The sequence below is a fragment of the Ammodytes marinus genome (genome assembly GCF_949987685.1).
Source record: "Ammodytes marinus genome assembly, chromosome: 1".
Lineage (NCBI taxonomy): Eukaryota > Metazoa > Chordata > Actinopteri > Uranoscopiformes > Ammodytidae > Ammodytes > Ammodytes marinus.
In genome coordinates this window covers 31,503,152-31,523,377 of record NC_137230.1, presented here as the reverse complement: position 1 = coordinate 31,523,377, position 20,226 = coordinate 31,503,152, and the positions used below count along the sequence as shown (strand labels likewise).

The 20,226-nt window shown below is 40.3% G+C and overlaps 3 protein-coding genes across 3 annotated transcripts; 1 reads left to right on the top strand and 2 right to left on the bottom strand.

Moving 5' to 3' along the window:
* Positions 1-2,868: 2,868 nt before the first annotated feature.
* On the bottom strand, positions 2,869-6,985 carry LOC307262423 (neuritin-like protein; the record flags this gene model as incomplete). The annotated part of the gene is made up of 3 exons (XM_080043302.1): positions 2,869-3,175; positions 4,706-4,853; positions 6,931-6,985. 3 exons carry the CDS (start codon positions 6,983-6,985, stop codon positions 2,869-2,871), a joined length of 510 nt encoding a protein of 169 aa, XP_079899428.1.
* A 3,082-nt stretch (positions 6,986-10,067) lies between these two features.
* thap11 (THAP domain containing 11) lies at positions 10,068-13,140 on the bottom strand. The gene is made up of 2 exons (XM_080025361.1): positions 12,419-13,140; positions 10,068-12,008 (listed from the first exon to the last, which is right to left on the bottom strand). The coding sequence occupies exons 1-2, from the start codon at positions 12,822-12,824 to the stop codon at positions 11,566-11,568; spliced, it is 849 nt and encodes a 282-aa protein (XP_079881487.1). The 5' UTR covers positions 12,825-13,140; the 3' UTR covers positions 10,068-11,565.
* Positions 13,141-14,389: 1,249 nt separating this feature from the next.
* Positions 14,390-18,671, top strand: slc25a44b (solute carrier family 25 member 44b). The gene is made up of 4 exons (XM_080025282.1): positions 14,390-14,563; positions 15,530-16,197; positions 16,478-16,605; positions 17,123-18,671. The coding sequence occupies exons 2-4, from the start codon at positions 15,576-15,578 to the stop codon at positions 17,312-17,314; spliced, it is 942 nt and encodes a 313-aa protein (XP_079881408.1). The 5' UTR covers positions 14,390-14,563; positions 15,530-15,575; the 3' UTR covers positions 17,315-18,671.
* Positions 18,672-20,226: the final 1,555 nt, after the last annotated feature.

Sequence of the window (20,226 nt, the reverse complement as noted above, 5' to 3'; positions counted from 1 at the left end):
AAGCCGTGAATGAAAATTAGAAGAAAATAAACGATAAATAAAAGAAAAATGTACATAACCTGCTAGGGGCCTCTAGGGTAAAAAGGAAAATGCTGCAGTACCACATTGCTCAGCAAGGTCATTCTATTTTTACATACATTCATTTAGAACATGCCACAAATCAATACATTTTGGCACTAATTTAAAGATACGATGACAAACTTAAAGGATTTACCATCCCCATCGGATCCACAAATTTTTTTATTGGGGACGGATGGACAAATCCTGCTTAGGACCCCCGAAAACATCCACGGCCGGCCCTGCTTTTCCCATCACATTTATTAACGTTCGGTAAAGTCCCATTCACGTGGATCAGATGGAACAATTTACTACACATGGATTTCTTAATCCCAGCTGTGTTCTATGCTACACACCATCTGTTTGAGAGCAAAATCCCACTGACGTTGTTCTGTTGTTTCACTGACTTTCAGTTGCAGGAGGAAGCATTTTCTTTTAAGAGGAAAACACTCGTATTATACAAATTTCAACAAGCTGGGCGCAGAATGTGAGAGCCTCAGGGGAACCTTAAAAAGATTTCATGGAGATGAAATGCAGCACAAGGAGGGATGAGAGTGAGCAGGCAAAGCGAGGTGGGGACACTCTGTTAGAAAGACAAGATCTTAGCTAATCCTCCAGGCGTGTTGTTTCCAGAAATATCTCAGGAGATCACTTTGAAAAAAAAAGTCAAAATGTCCGTAATAAAGATTAAATCAATTTTGTGAATAACAATAAATTGAAGTTAAAGAGTGTGGTATAGTTGGAAATATATTGACAGATTCACATATAAACCATAAGCAAAACATAATTAAAACACTAAAGATGCATATTTTCTACTATCGTAATCCAGACAATGAGCTACAACCTTTTGAAGCTCATTGTTACTGAGAGATTTCTTACTGAAAGAAGACGTCCTCTAAGCTCGACTAATGACATTGACCTCTATGTGCAGCGGGCTGTGAGACGAGAGCACAGGGACAATCTACAAAGGGAAACACTGAAGAGAGAAACATTCGATACCTTCACTCTTATACAGTGCAGTTATTATTGGAGCTTAGAGGACATCTCGTTCCGATAGAAATGTGGTTGTAGCAAATATGGATCGTTTGTGTTTTTAAGTAACATTTTGCTCATGAGTTATTGATCCCGGAAGTTTGAATCTGTCAACATCTGGAAGTGCATGATGAAAAAAACCGTCCTCCTTTCATTTTTCTAATACTCTTCCGTACCACCTGTTATCAGTGACCTCTGGAGCATTACTACTTAACTCCATCAGTTATGGAGTCATGACCTATGACGTCTAGCTGTGACGCCCTCTTACATCATGTTGACATCATGACAACTCTGATACAAAAAAGAAACTGAACAAGCACCGTCACCATATTCAGTCATGTCCCAAAAACAGGATCCCTCCTCCATCTGAAAAGGTTTTTAAGGGTTTTCGAGGTGCAACCTTCTGCCCTGCGCATCAATAAAGACGGATGAGATTAATCTAATCATCATTCTGATGTTATGAAACAGCTTAAGAGGGTTACATACACACACGCACGCACACACACACACACACACACACACATGTACGCACACACATACACACACACACACACACACACACACACACACACACACACACACACACACACACACACACACACACATACAACTGGCCCAAATGCCCATGACTTCAAGAAAAGTAACAGTTGAATAACTGCATCGTGCACATCAGCAGAACTTTAATTTCAGTTTCTGGGTTTATAAAATCATAGTGAGACAAAGAGGCCTGTGCCAGTCCATACTGATGTGAAAACATAGAACAATAATGCAAATAACTAAAATAAAAACTGAAAATAACACATTAAAAACATCAGTAGTGTGAGAACTGGTGAATAAAGAGAAGTTATACAATAAATAATGTTACAGCAACTTTTAATGTTATAAGGATGAAACTTCGGGAACTCTCAGGAAAAAATCCCATAAAAGTCCTTTGTAAATGCCCCTCTAGGAGATGCATGACGTTATTCAATTGTTTGAAATTTAACTTTACTGTAAGAAGGAGTTCAGAGTCCAAAAAGCAACATATACTGTAACTTTGTTGAAAAAAAGATTTGGAAACCACCAAAATGGGTCACATAAAATAATTCAAATGCATCTGTTGCACAGAAATCTAATTTTCGGATGTTAAACCAATCAAACACAGTGATGAACGCACGAAAACGCTGCTTTGCACGCTGTAATAACACTCTCCTCTGGATCACAGCTGATTGGATCACAGGCAGATCTCAACACCTGGTCCTTAAAAATCATGTCACTGATGTACTGTGGTAGTGATACAAAATACAGTGTTTGCAACAAATATTAACTTAGAACTGATATTTTTCAGCTAAGTTGGAGGTTCTTTACTTTTCAACCAACATTACCTCTGTCCCTCCAGCCTGTAAAAGCTTGACCAAGCCTGAGTGCATAATGTACATTTTGTCACCAATCAATGAAACTCTTAGTCTTAAGTGACACAGCTGCAAGTATGTGTGTGTATAATATGTTCTCGTCAAAATAAAAGAAACATTTCTTAGAGAACTGCCTGTAAAAATCATAATTAAAATGTCTTTAATGTCTAAATAGATGCAGCTCATTGTCCATGTAAAAAAACACTGAACCAAATGTTTCATTGAATCATTGTGATCCAGATATTAAAAATCCCCTTTTTTTAAATGTATTTTTAGGATCAATATGTAATCATGACTTGGATGGCAGGATGGAGCAGGACATCCATCTGCCATCATGCTGATTAACAGAGCTGGTTAAATAACTGAACAGCTTTGTTAAATAAACTGCCTAACTCCTTAGCAGAATTAGCATGGTGCTACACACAGGGAGCAGCAGTGAGGCCAGTGGCGGGCTGTGCTTGTGTGTGTGTCCCTTGAGAGTCTCCTGGTTGGTTTGGTCGTTGGTTGGGGGGCTCTGGGGCGCAGAGGGCAGGGTGCTGGGAGGGAGCGTGCTGCGGCTGGCACACATGTCGTACAGGTTACCAGAGAACTGCGTCTTCCTGGACTCCTGTCTCAGAGACTGCCACACGGCCGCCGCGTCTCCGGGGCAACCGACCAGAGCTGAGTTGGCACAAACGTGGAACGCATTCCAGGACCTTGGAGGAAACCAGGACACGAGGAGAAGTCAGTGTTGTATGGAGAACTGGAATGGCTTACATTATACCTACTACAATAATACAGTGATGAGGCTATATACTGTACAAGTAGGCTAATTAACACTGCTGAACACCTTGTTATTGTTGACGGTAACACTTTACAATAAGGGTACATTTACTACCTGTTAATGCTAAGTTAATGCTATTAATGGTTAGTGAATACGTAGTTAATGCCTATTAAGCATTCAGTAAGTGTTAATTATTATTTGTTATGGATTAGTTAATGCTTCATTAACAAATGCTTAGTTAAGCATAAACTAAGCATAACAGTTAGTTAATGCTTAGTTTACGTTTACTAAGCATTTACTAAGCATCATTTATGAACAGTTAGGTAATGCTCAGTACATGCTAATTAGGCCTTTATTAAGCATTAACTAACAGTTAATTAATGTACCCTTATTGTAAAATGTTACCTTGTCGACCTCTGTTGCTTTAACATTGCTTCAGTGATACGCATGTGTACTGAAGGACCCTGTGACATCACTGTTGGAATGGGGTCACATGTGCAACAAATACCATTTCTGAACAGCATTAAGGGAGCATGAGAAGTTTAAATTCTTAACTTTCCAGCCATGTTTATTGATCACTTTTAGAACACAAAATGTGTAGCTAATCGGGCAAAAATGCAGCAGGAGAACATTTCACCTTTATTGTTTTTTTTATAGAGAGATGATCTACCTGCTGCATCTATGAAAAAAACGCTGATGAGTCGGATGAGTCTGAACCAAAACAATACATTAGTGGCCCTTAAACCCAAGACAATGCGACAAACTGAAGAGTTTGGTGATAGGCTTGTTACCACAACCATCCATTGCAGCCATGTTAGCAGTCATGACATTATCAGAAGTTGGTTATCAAGAACAGCAGCAGGTGGTTCTGATTTTCAAGCCGTTATGCAATTAAACCATAGCAGAAGAAGAGAGTGCTGTCAAACTGGGCAAAATAATTGAGGAAAAACACGATGGAAATATGTCTGTGTCAGGTTTTCCTTTGAAAAAGGTCTGCTTATCACTCCACACAGATCTGATGTACTGCCCCTTTAAGTCACCATCTGTCATGAATTGTTTCCACTGCACTTTTATACATTTTTTATTGTTTCTTGAAAATACACATAAACCGATATTGGTCCTTAAATCCATCCATAGCTATTGTGACATTTCACTAAAAGCCCAATATGTCAGGGGATCGGCTAAACAAGTAAGATCCATCTTCTGAAAAACGGGGCTTCTATACTATTTCAATATTTCAGTCTGGACCAGAGTGTCTGAGCGACTGACGTTGCCATCACTACGACTATTAATTTGAGCAGCTTTAGCTTTAGAGCAGGATTATACATTTAACATTTTGAGAAAAGCTGTGTCGAGACAGACAAGGTGTCACGCAATGGTAACCATATTGACACACACACACACACACACACACACACACACACACACACACACACACACACACACACACACACACACTCACCTGCAGATTGCATCAATGTCCTGCGTGCTCGGGTCTTTCTGTGTTTCCACCAGACTGTCTCCCAGTGAGAGTAAACACTGAGCAAAACTCTTGTAGATGGAGCCGCATTGAACAGGAAGTGCTGCTCCATAACACACAGAGACCAGGCCTGGTTTAGAGAAGGGACAAGAGAAATATATGTTAACCTCATCATTCATGTGTGTGTATATTGTCAGTTTGTAGAAGTGCATGTGCGTGTAGAAGGAATTCAACACATTGTGGAAGAGAGATAGAAATAAAATCAGTAGATTATTTTCATCTTCTGGATTGACGCACAATGTTTATATGTTTAGAAGGATTAAAACAAATACAGAAATACGTTGTATTCCATTCATCTGGAGGGATTATTCCTCCTCAAAGCCAAATTCACTGAAGGACTATGAGACCACATGGGGACTGCCCTGAGGCCATCGCTCGGCTCAGAGATAACATGTCCTCTCTGGGATTTGATTGAGTCTTCACTGAAGAGTTCCTGGAAAAATATTTAAACACTGAACTGGAACAAAAAGACTTTGAGGTGAAAGTTGGTATTGAGGACTGCACTTAGTTTCAATGGCCAATTATTCTGACAGCTCAATACTCAAGACATATTTCCAATGTATTTTGAGGTATAAACTATGTGGCTTTGTTTCATAAAAGAAGCCAATATGGCACAAATGAAATAAATACAGACACCCCCCTCTCTCTCTCTCTCTCTCTCTCTCTTTCTCTCTCTCTCTTAACATGAAAAAACAAATCCAACTATGGGTTTTGTTTTTTCGGGATAACAGAACGTCGGACCGATGGCCTTTTGGTCAAATGGGAAATGTGTCGGATTATTGAGTCTAAATAATTAGCCGTATATGGCATGGCACCATCGGCCCAGAGGAAAACACAGGTGTGAGCAGGGGTTAGCTTGAATGGTTTCATGAGCCAGAAGTAGCCTTAGTATGTAGACACAACACATGGTCGATGATTGTTAAAAAAAACGTCGCTCCAAAACCATTAGTATTAATGGGTTTCTCTATCAACCTTTATTCTGGTGTCAAGATACTGGATCCTGGCTGCAGGGATTTGCTCCCATTCAGCCTCTAGAGCAGGTGATTACACCCAACGTATTGTAATAAAGGTGTTGGACGGGGTTAAGCCTTCCCTGAACCACTAACCAAAGTCAGACATTTATTGGGAGCATATCAGGACAGAGTGCACACAAGACTGGAAGCATCAACTGTTTGATGTAGCATTAACATTCCTCCCTCATTGTAATTAAAGGGGATAGTAATGTCCATATACGTTCAGTCATACAGTTTATACAGCAGCCAACCTTTGCAACCACAAGAAACTTCTACCTGAAAAAGTCAAATCTTTGGAAACCATCAACTCTCTTTGATAAACATTTGTTACAGTGCTATTTTAAGTAGATTTCCTTTATGTTGGATTTGATTAAGTTTTTCTACCCGAGGAGTTTGTTATTCATATATAAATATATTTAAGACTGTTTTGTTGTTGTTGTTGCATTCTTTCCTATTAACTCCAGTTTTTTTTTGCAGGATTTTGTGATGTTCTTTAGAGAATGTCCACGTGAGTAACAAGCTGTCGTTGTTGTCAATCTCACAACCACAAGTGTGACATTCCTAAATAGTTGTTTTGTTCTGCGCAGATTCATTTACTGGAAAAACCAACAAACATGAAATGCACTGAACAATTATAGAGAGAAGAATAACAGGTAAATACATGATGTTGCACACTGAATGCACAAACACATACACACACACACACACACACGCACGCACGCACGCACACACACAAACACACACACAGGAGGAGAGAGAGACAATCATAACATGATGGGTCAGTGAGGATTTCATTAAGGTAAGTGCAATTGTAAAACCTTTCTCTCCTCAGTTTCAGGAAAGCTGAATGGAACGTCTGTTATCATCCATCTTATCTACATTGAGCTTTATGTTTGTTTTGTTTCATAAAACTACTGTCATGCCACTTGCCATCACCCTGAGTTTCTACTTTAGTCCAGTTTGAAGAGAAGACTAAAACACACACATCAAAATAACTGAACCGAAAAGGCAAAAGCAAAGGTATTTCCCCACGAAACTTATATGTACAGTGAAAAGAACAGACACACACACACACACACACACACACACACACACACACACACACACACACACAATGTACAGACATATGCTTACTGAGGCATAGTGCGATGGGCAGCAGCATTGCAGCAGCTCCTTGTTGGGACTTCATGGTTTGTCCCGTGGAGCTACAGTCCCACCTCTGAACCAGAGGCTCTGATGTGAAGCTTCACTGTAAATCCAAAAAAAGTAATGTAGAAAAAATGTCCTGCTTTAAAATATGATGTGCTCTGACATCGGTCGGGAGTTCATCGGATTGCAAAAGTACAGCAATGCACAGAGACATACAACCCTGCTGGATTAACTGTGTGTGGAGGCAGAGGCATCACTGGGAGTAAGAGGATGCTGTGTGTGTGTGTGTGTGTGTGTGTGTGTGTGTGTGTGTGTGTGTGTGTGTGTGTGTGTGTGTGTGTGTGTGTGTGTGTGTGTGTGTGTGTGTGTGTGTGTGTGTGTGTGTGTGTGTGTGTGTGTGTGTGTGTGTGTGTGTGTGTGTGTGTGTGTGTGTGTGTGTGGATGTGGAGGGCTTGGAAAGCAGCAGACCAATGACAGCATCACTGGATTAGAGCGTTCTCATTTCCGGTCTTAAGTATTTTCCAACATTTATAATATGAAATGAAAATTAAAGATTTACAGTTTACTGGTGATCACATACAAATACATTTCCATGTTTCTGCTGCAAAAAATTGAAGTACAATGAGTTTGTCACATATAATAGTAGAAGGGAACATGTTCTGAATTGGCAGAAGGATTTATTTTTATTTTTTTTCCATGTGGACAGATGGATAATGTCCCAGAGCGGATGTAGGAATCCAGCTCACCTGGGAATCCAACATAGATGCTGACGCCCTCTGAGAATAGCATCAATGTGCCCTGAGAGAGGCATACAGCTCTGAGGTTCAGCAGGGGATTGTATTAGTGTTGTTATATATGCTGTGATGTGTCAAACAGTTCAAACTAAAGATGAACACATACGCAGACCCTGTTATTTAGATGAGGAAATGCAATTAATCGACCTTACTCTAAACTGACCTTACTTAAAGGTGGAGTCAGCGATTCTGGAGGATGCTTTTTGACAAAATCACTTATTGTCAAAATCAGTGAATATCTCCTCCTTATCTGTATACCTTAATGTACTGTGTGCAATGAAAAAAATAGTGTTAATACACAGTCTAGGCTCTGTAAACGGCATTACCCTCTATACTATGATGGGCCCCTTTTGTTTACGTACCCATTGTTTACATACCAGTTTACAGAGCCTAGGCTGTTTATTAACACCAGATTTTGTTTCAGCGCACACATAGTATAGACAGGTATTCACTGATTTTGACAAATGTGTTTTTGACAACAAGCGTTCTCCACAATCGCTGACTCCACCTTTAAGCTTCCGTCTTACATCCCCCTCCTCCTCCAAATCCGCTGCTCCACGTCCGCCCATCCACCCACAGATGGCTCACACCCACACTGTGCATTAGGATAAGTCCATGTTCACATCTGTAGACTGACACAGGAGAAATGGTAACCCATTGTTAATCTCCGGCTTAAAACAACCATTAACCGCAGAATAATCTGTCTAAATCAATACATTCGTACTGACGTAGGGAGATTTTTCAAACATGGAGCCCTTTGTCAAAACATCTGTATGAGCTCAGTATACGTCAGCGTTTGATACATTCTTACCTCACAGATGTGCGCAGCATCGATCAAGTAAAAACCGCAGTATGTTTGTGTCATGCCATTTTTAAAGCTATAGTGTGTAACTTTTTCATGTAAATGAATGTCGGTTACATCCAAGCCAACGAGTTGACACAAACTTGTTCGGCTCGAAATAACTCTTTTACAAACTTGTGTTGGAGGACAGGAGCTTGGAAAAAACCCAACAAGTGCCCAATACATTTTTCAGTTGTTGATTCTACGGCTAAGAAAAAAACTGGAATTACAGCAGAATGTCTAAAATCCATGTGCGATCACCGAAGGATTACATCATATAAATGCGCAAACCGTGTTGTTGTAATTACTAAGAATTCCTCATGAGGGCGACAGAGGTTATGCACTATAACTTTAATGAGGATTAAATAGATCAACCCTTTAAATGTGTCAGTAATGTATGTGTTTGCGTGTTCGTTTGTGTATGTGTGTTATGAAAATGCAGACCAAACAAATTCTCAAGTAAGAATAAGACTTTCATACAGCTAATAGAATCTTCAAGATCACAAAACTAAGACTAGGACAGACTAGGGTTCATATTTTCGTTAAGATATTATATTTTCGAGATAAAATCATACACTTTCTGCTGCTTATCTCAAACACTGGATTACAGGATCACGCTTCAATGTTTTTTCTCTTCATTCACATCACATAATTCCTCTCAAAGGACGAGACAATGCGACACGAGGAGCTGTTGTTTGGCCTGAATGTAAATATGTCGTAGTAAACCGGAGCAGCCATTGAAAAAAGGAAGACAGGGCTCTGCCGTGTAAGTTTGATGGACAGCACTGGATTAAAGGCATTATGTAACACTGCTGGGAGTTCAAAAAAATAAATAAATACAAATAAATCCAGATGAGCTTAGGATCTGGGTCCTTCTCTATCTCTCTATCCATCCCTCCGTCTCTCACTCTTTCTCTGTTTCATGTCAGTCATTATCACGATAGGTGTTTAAAACTACACATTACTAGAGCAGCTGCCTGCACCACGGCTTCAACATTCGACACGTCAGAGCCTTAATACGGGCGACAATCAGGCAAATGAGCATCCAAGCTGCCATCAGACAGACACACAGACACACACACATACAAACATAAAGCAAATTAGGCCAAAGACACAGCTGCCAAAGCTCTACTCTTCAGGCTTTCATCAGGACGCCATCTAGAGTGGGAAAGATCATACTGCAACATGTGACTACAGTTCAACCTGCAGAAGACAGTGACACACTAATGTTTCTAGTGCAAGTCAGTATGTTCTATCAGATCTGTGAAAAAGACAAATAAATACACAAAATGCATTGATAACCTTTACCTGTGTACAGGTACACAGGTGAATACAATAAGGCAGCAACGTAGGCTTTGTTCCCATCCAAAGTTTTTATGATTGAGGATTTCATATGAATCAGATTTTATTACTTTCTGCACAACTCAATTTGAAAAAATATTACTACTAAAGGAATACAAATAAGAGTTCCTCCCAGATGAGAAAAAAAGTATTCAGCCTGAATCAGCACTATTTCAAAAGGAAATTTACTTCAAAAATGAGAGCAGAGCACAGCTGTCGGACCAAGTCCAAAAAGTCTGAAATGTATGTCAAATCCTGTAGTGAATAAAACAGTCATGAACAGGACGAGAGAAAAGCAGCCTGTCTACAAACTCTGGACCACAAACAGGAACATTAAATCAATAAATCAATCACAAAGAAAACTACATGTTCAAGTTGCAGAAATCATGTTGACAAAATGTTTTCATTTGCACTTCAGATTTCATAAAAACAAAAGCTGAACAAATGTAACTTAATGCATGACTTCAAAGAATCATCCTTCAAGTTTTAAGGAATTCCAATTCCAATTCAAAGTCAGTTTTATTTTCGGTTGCACAAAATGTCTTTAGCAACAGAGATAAAGGCAAAACATCATAATGTCCCTTTAAAGGGGGCAGCTCAGATAAAGTCACGCAGGTTTTTAATTAACTGACTTACACCAAACAAGCGTCAAAAATAGTGTTTTGTTCACACAGAAATCCTTTGGATACTTTACATTAAAGTCCAGAATCTGTCATACGATGTTTCCTGCAACAACCTCCTCATTTAAATCTACAAGTCAGGAGATAAAAACAGTGTAAAAGAAAAACTTTCTATGCAACAAGGCAGTATTTGCATGTTTGAGCATCTTCCTGATCAGTCTGGTTATGAATGTGTTAGCCTGCCTAACCTGTGAGTCTGTTGAATGAATGGAACATGTGTTATTAACTTGTATTTGGGCTGAAGGTCAGTAGTAGACTTTGCATGTTTCTAAGTTATCAGCATAACGTTATTATTAGGCTAATATAAGCTACTAGAACTAACCAGACATCTTTTTTACACAAGGCCTACGAAAAATCTGTTCTACTTGTTGAAAATAAATTGTCATCGCTCGCAGTATTATACAAAATAGGGCTGGATCTGCTGTCTTTGAGCGCCACGTTCAGGTAGGGTCAGCGATTCTAGAGAACACATGTTGTCAAAATCACTTTTGATCAAAATCAATGAATATCCTCACAATCTGCTACCTGCCCGTACTATGTATGTGTGTGTAAATGTGTGTGTGTGTGTGTGTGTGTGTGTGTGTGTGTGTGTGTGTGTGTGTGTGTGTGTGTGTGTATGTGTGTGTGTGTGTGTGTGTGCGTGTGTGTGCTGAAAAAAATTCCAGGGTTAATACACAGCCTAGGCTATGTAAACAGACATGTTGCTAGCTATGGTGGGTTGGTCTGCTCCCCTTTGTTTACATATCTATAAAACAGATTAATAACACTTTTTTTTTCAGCATACACACAGAGTACAGACAGGTGGCCGATCATGTGGAAATATTCACTTATTTCCACAAAAAGTGATTATGACGGCAAGCGTCCTCCAGAATGGCTGGCTCCACCTTTAGTCTCGAGTGTCTCTGTAACGGGGTCGTCTCCACATGATGAACCTAATAGAAGGTGTGTGTCCACCGATCAAGCATCAGATTTTCTTCTTGATGCTGAAGGCCACAGAGTTCCCGTAGAGCAGGCGGTCGCGCTCCCGTAGCTCCTCCTGCAGCTTGGCCTCGTCCACATGCAGCGTGCGGATGGTGGCCTTCATCTCCTTCATCTTCACCTCCATCAGAGCGATGATGTCACGCTGCTCGTTCAGTTTGCGTAGCAGCTCTGCGGAGGTGGTGCCCGTGGTCAGCGAGTAGGAGTGATCCAGGGGGCTGCTGGTGACGCTGACATACTGCACGGGCGTCTGGTTCAACAGAGTGGACTCTGTCTCCACGGTGGCCTCTTCAGCGGTGATGTCAGACTCATCCAAGGGCGCGGTGAAACAGGTCCTCTCGGTGGCCGCGGGCAGCCGCGCTGTGCCCAGGTACTCCCCGTTATGACCGATCTGCACCACCGTGATGCTGTCTTCAGCCACCTCGCCGCCTGCATCAAGATAAGACATTAGACAAGATATAGAATTACTGCATTCACACTGCAAACCGTTGCCACTGCAGCAGAAAAACTTACTTGCCACAATTCATCTTCACACATACAATATAAATTATATTATGCACTTATTGTGTAATAAGAGCTAGAGCATAGCCAGCCTCATCTAAACCAAATTTCTGTAAAGTTTATCAAACTTATAACTGAAATGACAATATATTTAATTTAGATTGATAATTATTGCTTACTCTTTCAGATGCTTACTATCATGCAACTAACTCCCCAATTACATAGTAAGAAGGATGTTCTTGATTTGGGCTTACATGGGCTTCATTCACAGTTACAGTTCATGAAATACTGAAAGTTATAAAAAAGTTCTGAGTAATAAAAACACAGGTATAAAACACCTGTGCCATTGCCGTCTCCTCCCTCTGCAGTGTTGGCAAGTATGCTGGTGGTGGTTAAGACGACCCCGGAGGTGGGGGCACTAGTAGGCACCACCACGGCGGACCCCGTGGACACCTTTCTGCCTCTGCCCCGCCGGCTCCTACGTTCGTTCACTCCACGTAGCGGGAACAATGAAGGCACCCTGATACTGTAGGTCTTCCTTCCGCCAGCGAAGTGCACGCTGCAGACCCGGTGGCCCGTGGTGGGCTGGAAGGTGCTGAAGCAGCCGCTCACCCCAGCGCGAGAGATGTTCCTCAGCCACTGCTCCCGCAGCGCAGTGTCTTTGGGAAACGTGTAGAAGCGCAGGTCCCTGTCCCGGTGCGAGTTGTTGTAGCAGCCGGGCACACAGCACGTAAACCCGGGCATGTTCTAGGCTGCACACACGCTTTTCTGATCAACTTTACCTTTATAAGGTGTTGTTTATTCTCCTACTTCTGGCTTTATAATATTGTTTTTTTTCGTTATTCTACGCGTTTGTTATTAAGCCCACAGTGGCCTGCAAGCAAGCGGAACTACACGTCCCACAACGCTAACAACTTCCTGTTTATTTTCCACCTAAAGTGATACGCTTTTCTTCGTGCGGCGACTCAATCCACCGAATTTCACCGCGACTCAAAGGATACGGAGCGTTTAGTTATTCTGAAACCGAGGCTGTTTTTTTATTTTCGCTGGTTTTTGTCTTGTTTTGTTGTTCGCGGTGTTATCAAGCCCACCGACCTCCACAGAGAACTAAAAGTCCCATGATGCACCGCGCTTCCGGTCCAGGTCCGTTAGTGAACTACCGCCCCCTGGTGGTCAGATGGGGGTAACGCAGCTTCCAGCCCAGCTCAAGTTTAGTTTGTTTATGCTATATTCAACAATCAAATATATATATTATTATTTTTTATATATATATTAATTATTCTATGAAGCACTTTGTATGTTTTGCTTGGGGAAAAAATTATCAAAATAAAATAGTTTTAAATAGTCATTCAAAAATCCATAAATATTGTAAAGAGCTCTAAAAAAATAATAATTACAGTTTGTATACACATATATATATATATATATATATATTTAATATATATAAAGAACATTCTGCTATAACTAATTGGGGAATGATCGAAATAACATGCAAGGTTTAAAACGTGTTGATAAAAACATAATATTGAGAGCATAGTCTCACAGTTTTTCAAAGCAGTTTCAGAAATATTTTACGTAATTGTATTGCCTCAGATCAAACATTCATGGAGGGTGGAATTCAACGTTCTCCCTGTGACAGAAACATTATAGGTTTAAAAAAGAAGTATTAACTCTGACTTTTGAATCTGTTTTCTTCTCTTTAGTCTTTCCATCTGAGACATTTATTCATGATGTGACATTTTGAATGTCACATCTGCATTATGTACAATCATTTTCCTCCCTAAGCGTTGCACACCAATTCACACACTTGTTTCCGTTACTAGACTCCTTTTACTGGGGCACGTGCCGCAGTGTTGGTCTGCTGTGCCCCAGTGAAAAAAAACTACACATTTAATTCAGCCCAATATCTTCAGGTACAGTGCTGCCTGAAAGTTTGTGAACCCCTTGAGCCTTTTGGAATTTTAACCATTATTAATTCATTTTTATCAATACCAGTATTTTTATATGAAATAACAGATGTTTGGTTATCAATTCAACATTTTTCTTTTCCAGAAAAAAAAGCAATAAGTTCCTGTTAACATTCATTGGTGATAAAAAAAAAAAACTGAAATAGGGTGAAACAGTGTTCCCTGTTTATAGGACACATTTATTTAAGTAGGTAATTTTTGCAGGCAAGCTATTGATCAAGTCTTGATTGGTCTTATCTAGGCTGTAAAATAAGACAGAAGGCACTGCGGCGTGACGTCACGGTCCCACGCAGACGCCGAACGCGGTATCGTTCGAGAGGGCGTTTGAATGGGAATGGGAACAGGAAGGAATGTGACTGTTAGCTAACCAGCTAGGAGGGGAGCTAGCTAAACTCTTCTGTTGTTACAATATCTGAACGCAGCTGAATGACGATAAGAAGAAATGCACATTCTATAACATGATGTTTCAAGTCTGACCCACGGACATGGTTTTGTGATAAACATCTGTCCGAATAGGTAAGTGCCTGGCTGCTTAAAATCATAGTATCATCAGTGCTAACGCTAGGGCTAGCTCGCTGTCAGCTTACACAAGCGGAACACATCCAGCAGGCGACGGCAGGGACACATTTTCATTACCACCCCCTGTGTTTGTCTTACTTCGTTGGGTCATATCTCTTGTTAGCTAACAGCGACGGCTCTCTCTTTGCTTCACACCGGGGGACACTGTGTCCTCTGACCAGTGTCAATAACAAACAGGTGAGGCTAATGATGTTTAGCTGTTAGTTTAGTGTTGACATGTGTAATAACACCGACACGCCTCACTGTTGTTACCAAAGCGCCTTGGTTCTTTAATGCAGCTAGCGTGAGGTGAGACAAATCCAATGCTTCAGCATGACCTTTGAACTCTCACTCAGAAATACACTGGTGATATAATCATACATCACTTGACTTCAGGGGGCTGTAATCTCATATTATTAGGAGATAATTACAGCAGATTAACCTTGGAGTCTGTGTTTTCAAACAATTGTATTATATGATGGATTTTTCTGTTTAAGAACAATCTATTCTCTCTCATAAGATAAATGTGGCAGATGATTTGGTTTGTAGACAATAGTGTTGAGGGATATGGAGACATACAGAGAGGCAGTATAGGTTTTTCATCTTTCAGAGATAGATTTATGTCTTCCTATATTAGGCCAGTGTTTCATATCGATGAGCAAAAACAATATAGGATTTGCTTGAAGTCACCAGCACTTCAAGCAAATCGCACTTCTAGCAGGGCATTCAGAAATCCTACCGAAGTGGTTGCAAAGCAGATTGACACATTGTAAAGTGAAGTTTGCTCAGTTTACCACTAGATGTCAAACTATTCACATGTTGTGTTCGTAAATGTCATACTACAATTTCCAAGGTCATCAATGAACACCACCCATGCTTAGTGAAATAGTATTCTGCTGACCTTACTGTTGTTTACGCTTTCAGGGAGGAATCAGTCTGATGAGGGGGGTTGCACATACGACTGGGCAGGATGCACGAGAAACGGAATATCCAGATCATAGAATGGGAGGACCTGGACAAGAGGAAGTTCTACTCTTTCGGGGTGTTCATGACCATGACCATCCGGGCCACCGTCTACCCGGCGACGCTCATTCGCACCCGCTTACAGGTGCAGCGCGGCACGTCCCTCTACAACGGAACCTTTGACGCCTTCTTCAAGATCCTGCGGTCGGAGGGCGTGCGGGGGCTTTACCGCGGCTTCATGGTCAACACCTTCACGCTGATCTCAGGTCAGGCTTACATCACCACCTACGAGCTGGTGAGGAAGCACGTCTCCCAGTATTCGCAGGACAACACCATCAAGTCACTGGTGGCGGGCGGCTCGGCCTCGCTGGTGGCTCAGACAATCACCGTTCCCATCGACATCGTCTCCCAGCAGCTGATGATGCAGGGACAAGGGCAGCACCTCAGTCGCTTTAGGATTAACTTGGAGTCCGGAAAGTCCAAAAAAGTCTTTGGTCAAACCAGGAACATTATAGGTCAGATCTTTGCTGCCGATGGTTTGCGGGGCTTCTACAGGGGATACGTGGCTTCTCTGCTCACTTACATCCCAAACAGCGCTGTCTGGTGGCCTTTCTATCACTTTTATGCCGGTAAGTGACTGGAACTCATACTTTGTAAGTAGTAAAGCACAAGAAAAGAAAAGCACTAATCTCTATCTATCTATCTATCTATCTATCTATCTATCTATCTATCTATCTATCTATCTATCTATCTATCTATCTATCTATCTATCTATCTATCTATCTATCTATCTATCTATCTATCTATCTATCCTACCCAATGCATTTGTAGATCTGTAATGAGAATGACTTTAATCAGTCCTTTGCTATGTGTTTTATCCTTATTTATTGTTTGTTCAATTCTCCACAGAGCAACTCTCTAACCTGGCTCCCAGTGACTGCCCTCATCTGCTTCTACAAGGCATGGCCGGACCGCTGGCCGCTGCTACTGCCTCAAGCATCACTAACCCAATGGATGTGGTCAGAGCCAGAGTGCAGGTAAACACTTTACTCTACATCTATCAGGAAGGGTGTAGAGTCTAACCGCTATGTTAAATGATTTACAGCAAGGAAAAATAGTTTTGTTTAATTTTCTAATGTTTGGCCTATTGCCAGGTGCATAGAGACAAGTGGCATTTATCATATGGTGCTCAAAGCATCAAGAGATGGGATTTGTTTAAAGATGTGGAGAAAGCCGTCATAAAAAGAGCTCTAAGTTGCACAGTCTGTTATGTTTAGGTAGATATTTCTTAATAGCTGATCCAATAAACATTAATAATCAATTGCAAGGTCACCATAGGACTCTATTGTAATTCGCATATGTTGACATGTCAAGCAAGCTTTTCCAGTCCACTTCAAGAAAGGAAAGGTTATATTCTGGTGAAAGTTTTACTTGTTGTTATCACTTTGTATAGAAAACAAAAACCCAATTCAATCAACATAATTAATGAAACCTTTGTGATACTGGTTTGTGGTTACCCAGTACCGGTAATTATATAGGTTTGTTGTGTTTTAGGTTGAAGGGAGGAATTCAGTCATCGAGACATTCAGGCAGCTGATCAAAGAGGAGGGTGGCTGGGGACTGACCAAAGGACTGTCTGCCCGCATCATCTCATCCACTCCCACTGCCATCGTCATGGTGGTCGGATACGAGACACTGAAAAGAGTGAGTCTGCGGCCGGAGCTGGTGGACTCCAGACACTGGTAGAAGATGCCTGGACAGACTATATACAGTATGGACCATGTGCCATTTTTAGCCCTCAAATCAGACTGTAAACACTGATGAAATATAGGTTTGTTTGAATTAACAGCCTGGGGAACAAAACACAATCAGGCCACTTTAAATACACAACGCCTGTGTGTTCACAGTTTACGTGTGTTGATGCTTGACAGGTTTGTTGTCTCTTTTTAGTGCATTTGAAAGTTGTGAAGTTGTTTCAATGCTTTTAAATGCAGACAATTTAAGTGATTTTCTATATTTGGTCAAAAGACGAAAAGTTAACGCATCAACACACGCTCTACAATCAGGTGCAGACATCTTTGCCGTGGAGAGAAAAGTGGCATTGATTGCTGACGGACCTATTATCTTTAATAGTGTGTGTGTCTAGCCAGATAGTTACCATAGTTACCTGTATTTGTGATTCCCTAAGACAAGCCGTGTCTCACCCAAAAAATAAATAAATAAAAATCTGCTGTTGATCAGGGTTTGGAGAAAAGGTCCTGTAACACGTGATGATGCATTCACATCAGTAGGAAACAAATCCTCCTCAAGTGTTAGTTTCCATGACTCTCGCCAAGCTCCTATGTGTAGTTCCTTTGTTTTTGCCTTTTTTTAAAGTGTTGCCTTCATAGTGTGAACAAGACAGACAGATTTTAATTGCTCAATACGTGACAAGAACTGTGCATCATGCATAGTCGGTATTATTAATTTACAGTTGATATGACAGAAGGATTTCATACACAGTGTGAATACAGTACACTATTTTATTTAAAAAAAAATGTAACCTAGAATATATTGCAGTGATCATGCAGGTGAATGATGACTGATTTGGTGTTACTATGAGGAAATTGAACAGAAGTTTTTCCATCTAGCAGAAACAATGCTGTTTCCCTATTGTGACAGTCAATGTTTGAGTGCAATAATGTTTTATCCTTTTTCAGCACAAAATGTGATTTTATTTCTTTATTGTGTGAAAAACATGTCATTATTTCTAATTTATTTTCTTATAGTTTTTGGGATTGTGACCACAGAAGTGTCCAAACTTCAAAATACGTTTTTTTTTTCTCAGTTTGTTTAATATGCAGTTACCCTCTTTCATGATGATTTTTTTTTAAAACAGCTTTTCAGGAAATGTGATTAATACTGACCATATTTATTTATTTCAACATTTGACACCTCTAGATGTATTCACTGTGGGTATTTGCATGAGGAGGAATGGAGAATGTCAACGGCTGTTTTACTTTGAAGGAATATTTCTATTTCAGAGTTCTATGTCTAAACAAATGGCTGCTCCGGTCAGTGAGAGACAGAGAATCAGAACTGGTACATTCATGTGGTTTCCCATTGTCTCAGTGTGTCCTAGGTTCATGTATTTGGTCAATAAAACATGGCTTCTCGACAAAGAAAAATGTGTTTTTACTTTATATAAGTAAGAATAAGCTTATGTTCATTTTCACATTTCATCACTGGCTTTACAATTACAAACAACTTTAGTTTTCAGTAAGTAACACAATTTAAGTATTTAGAAAATAATCATGAAATCATCTCACTTATTACAGCATGACATACATTCTTGCGGTTGTTGCCAATATCAAGATAAAACATATTTTTTATTTTGCCTTTCTGTGAAAACAGACAAATTGTTCAAAGAAATTGTATTTTAAAATATAAAAACAAGCAAATATGGAGTTAATTTGTGAGTCTGCAGAATCCTTGATGTACAAATATTACATAAACACATTGACTTTAAACAGTGTGCATGTGGGAAGAGGCTTTATCTGACAAAAAAAGGACCCATCAACTCAACACATCCTGATATCCTCAGGGAGCTCACTTTGCAGTTACAAACGGTTTGGGAGGAGAAGTAAATGTTCTCATAATAACAGTGTCTGACACCCAAGGTCATATTTCATTATGAATAGTTACTTAATGAGAGGAAATGATCTACTGAAGGGAAAGTCAACTTTGGTAAATGACCTGATAGATTTGGCTAATTTGAGCTTTAAATTAAAACATTTAAAATGTAACCTGCAATGCAATTTCAAGGGTTCTGGTGTCAAGGCAATGTACTACACGTTTTCAAATAATGTAGTTAATAAAACTTGCAAAGCATTCAATTAAAACATTAAAAATGTAAGCCTATAACTACGCTGAAGAAAAATGTATTTATGCATTTCGAACATAAAAATAAGACAACAAAAAATAAGACAAGAGTAACAGTGTCCAAGTATGTGGAAGTAGAGACATATAAAGCCCTACGCCTTTCTCATTTGTCCATCCACTCATCATTAAACTCTTACTCCTGTTACAACCTGGCTCAACGCTTTGCAACAATAAAGGGGAGGCCACACATAGTCTTAGATAAACATAAGGAATTTAATAAAGAATAATGTGAACAACCAAATATAAAGGAAACAAAAGAGCAGGCTGCAGGCCAGGGAAGGGCCGAGTCAATCTGTCCGGGCTGCTTTATAGACTCCTGAGCCAAACCTGCTCAGGTGAGCTGATCTCGCTAGGTGATGTGGCTCCGCCCACCAGCTCCCTGCAAGACAGATCACACTAGAAGCAACAACACCTCAAGGCAACCCTGTGGCCGTCACACTCCCCCCCATAAGACCGGAGTTCTACCCCGTAATTTAATAAAGGACATAAATGAATGTACACTATTCTGTTAACATTCATGAATTCAGTTGTAAAAATTCAAACACCCCTTTTAAAGAACATGACTCTAACCTCTCTCCCGTCTCCGCAACTCCATCCCCAGCCACCTTTGCCTGTGGAACAATTTAAGAGGAAGAGAAACCGACTGCAGAGGATAAAAGAGATGCCATAGGTGCAAGAAGTGACAGAGGAGCACGTGACAAAGCATCCGCCATGATGTTAAGGGTGCCCTTAATATG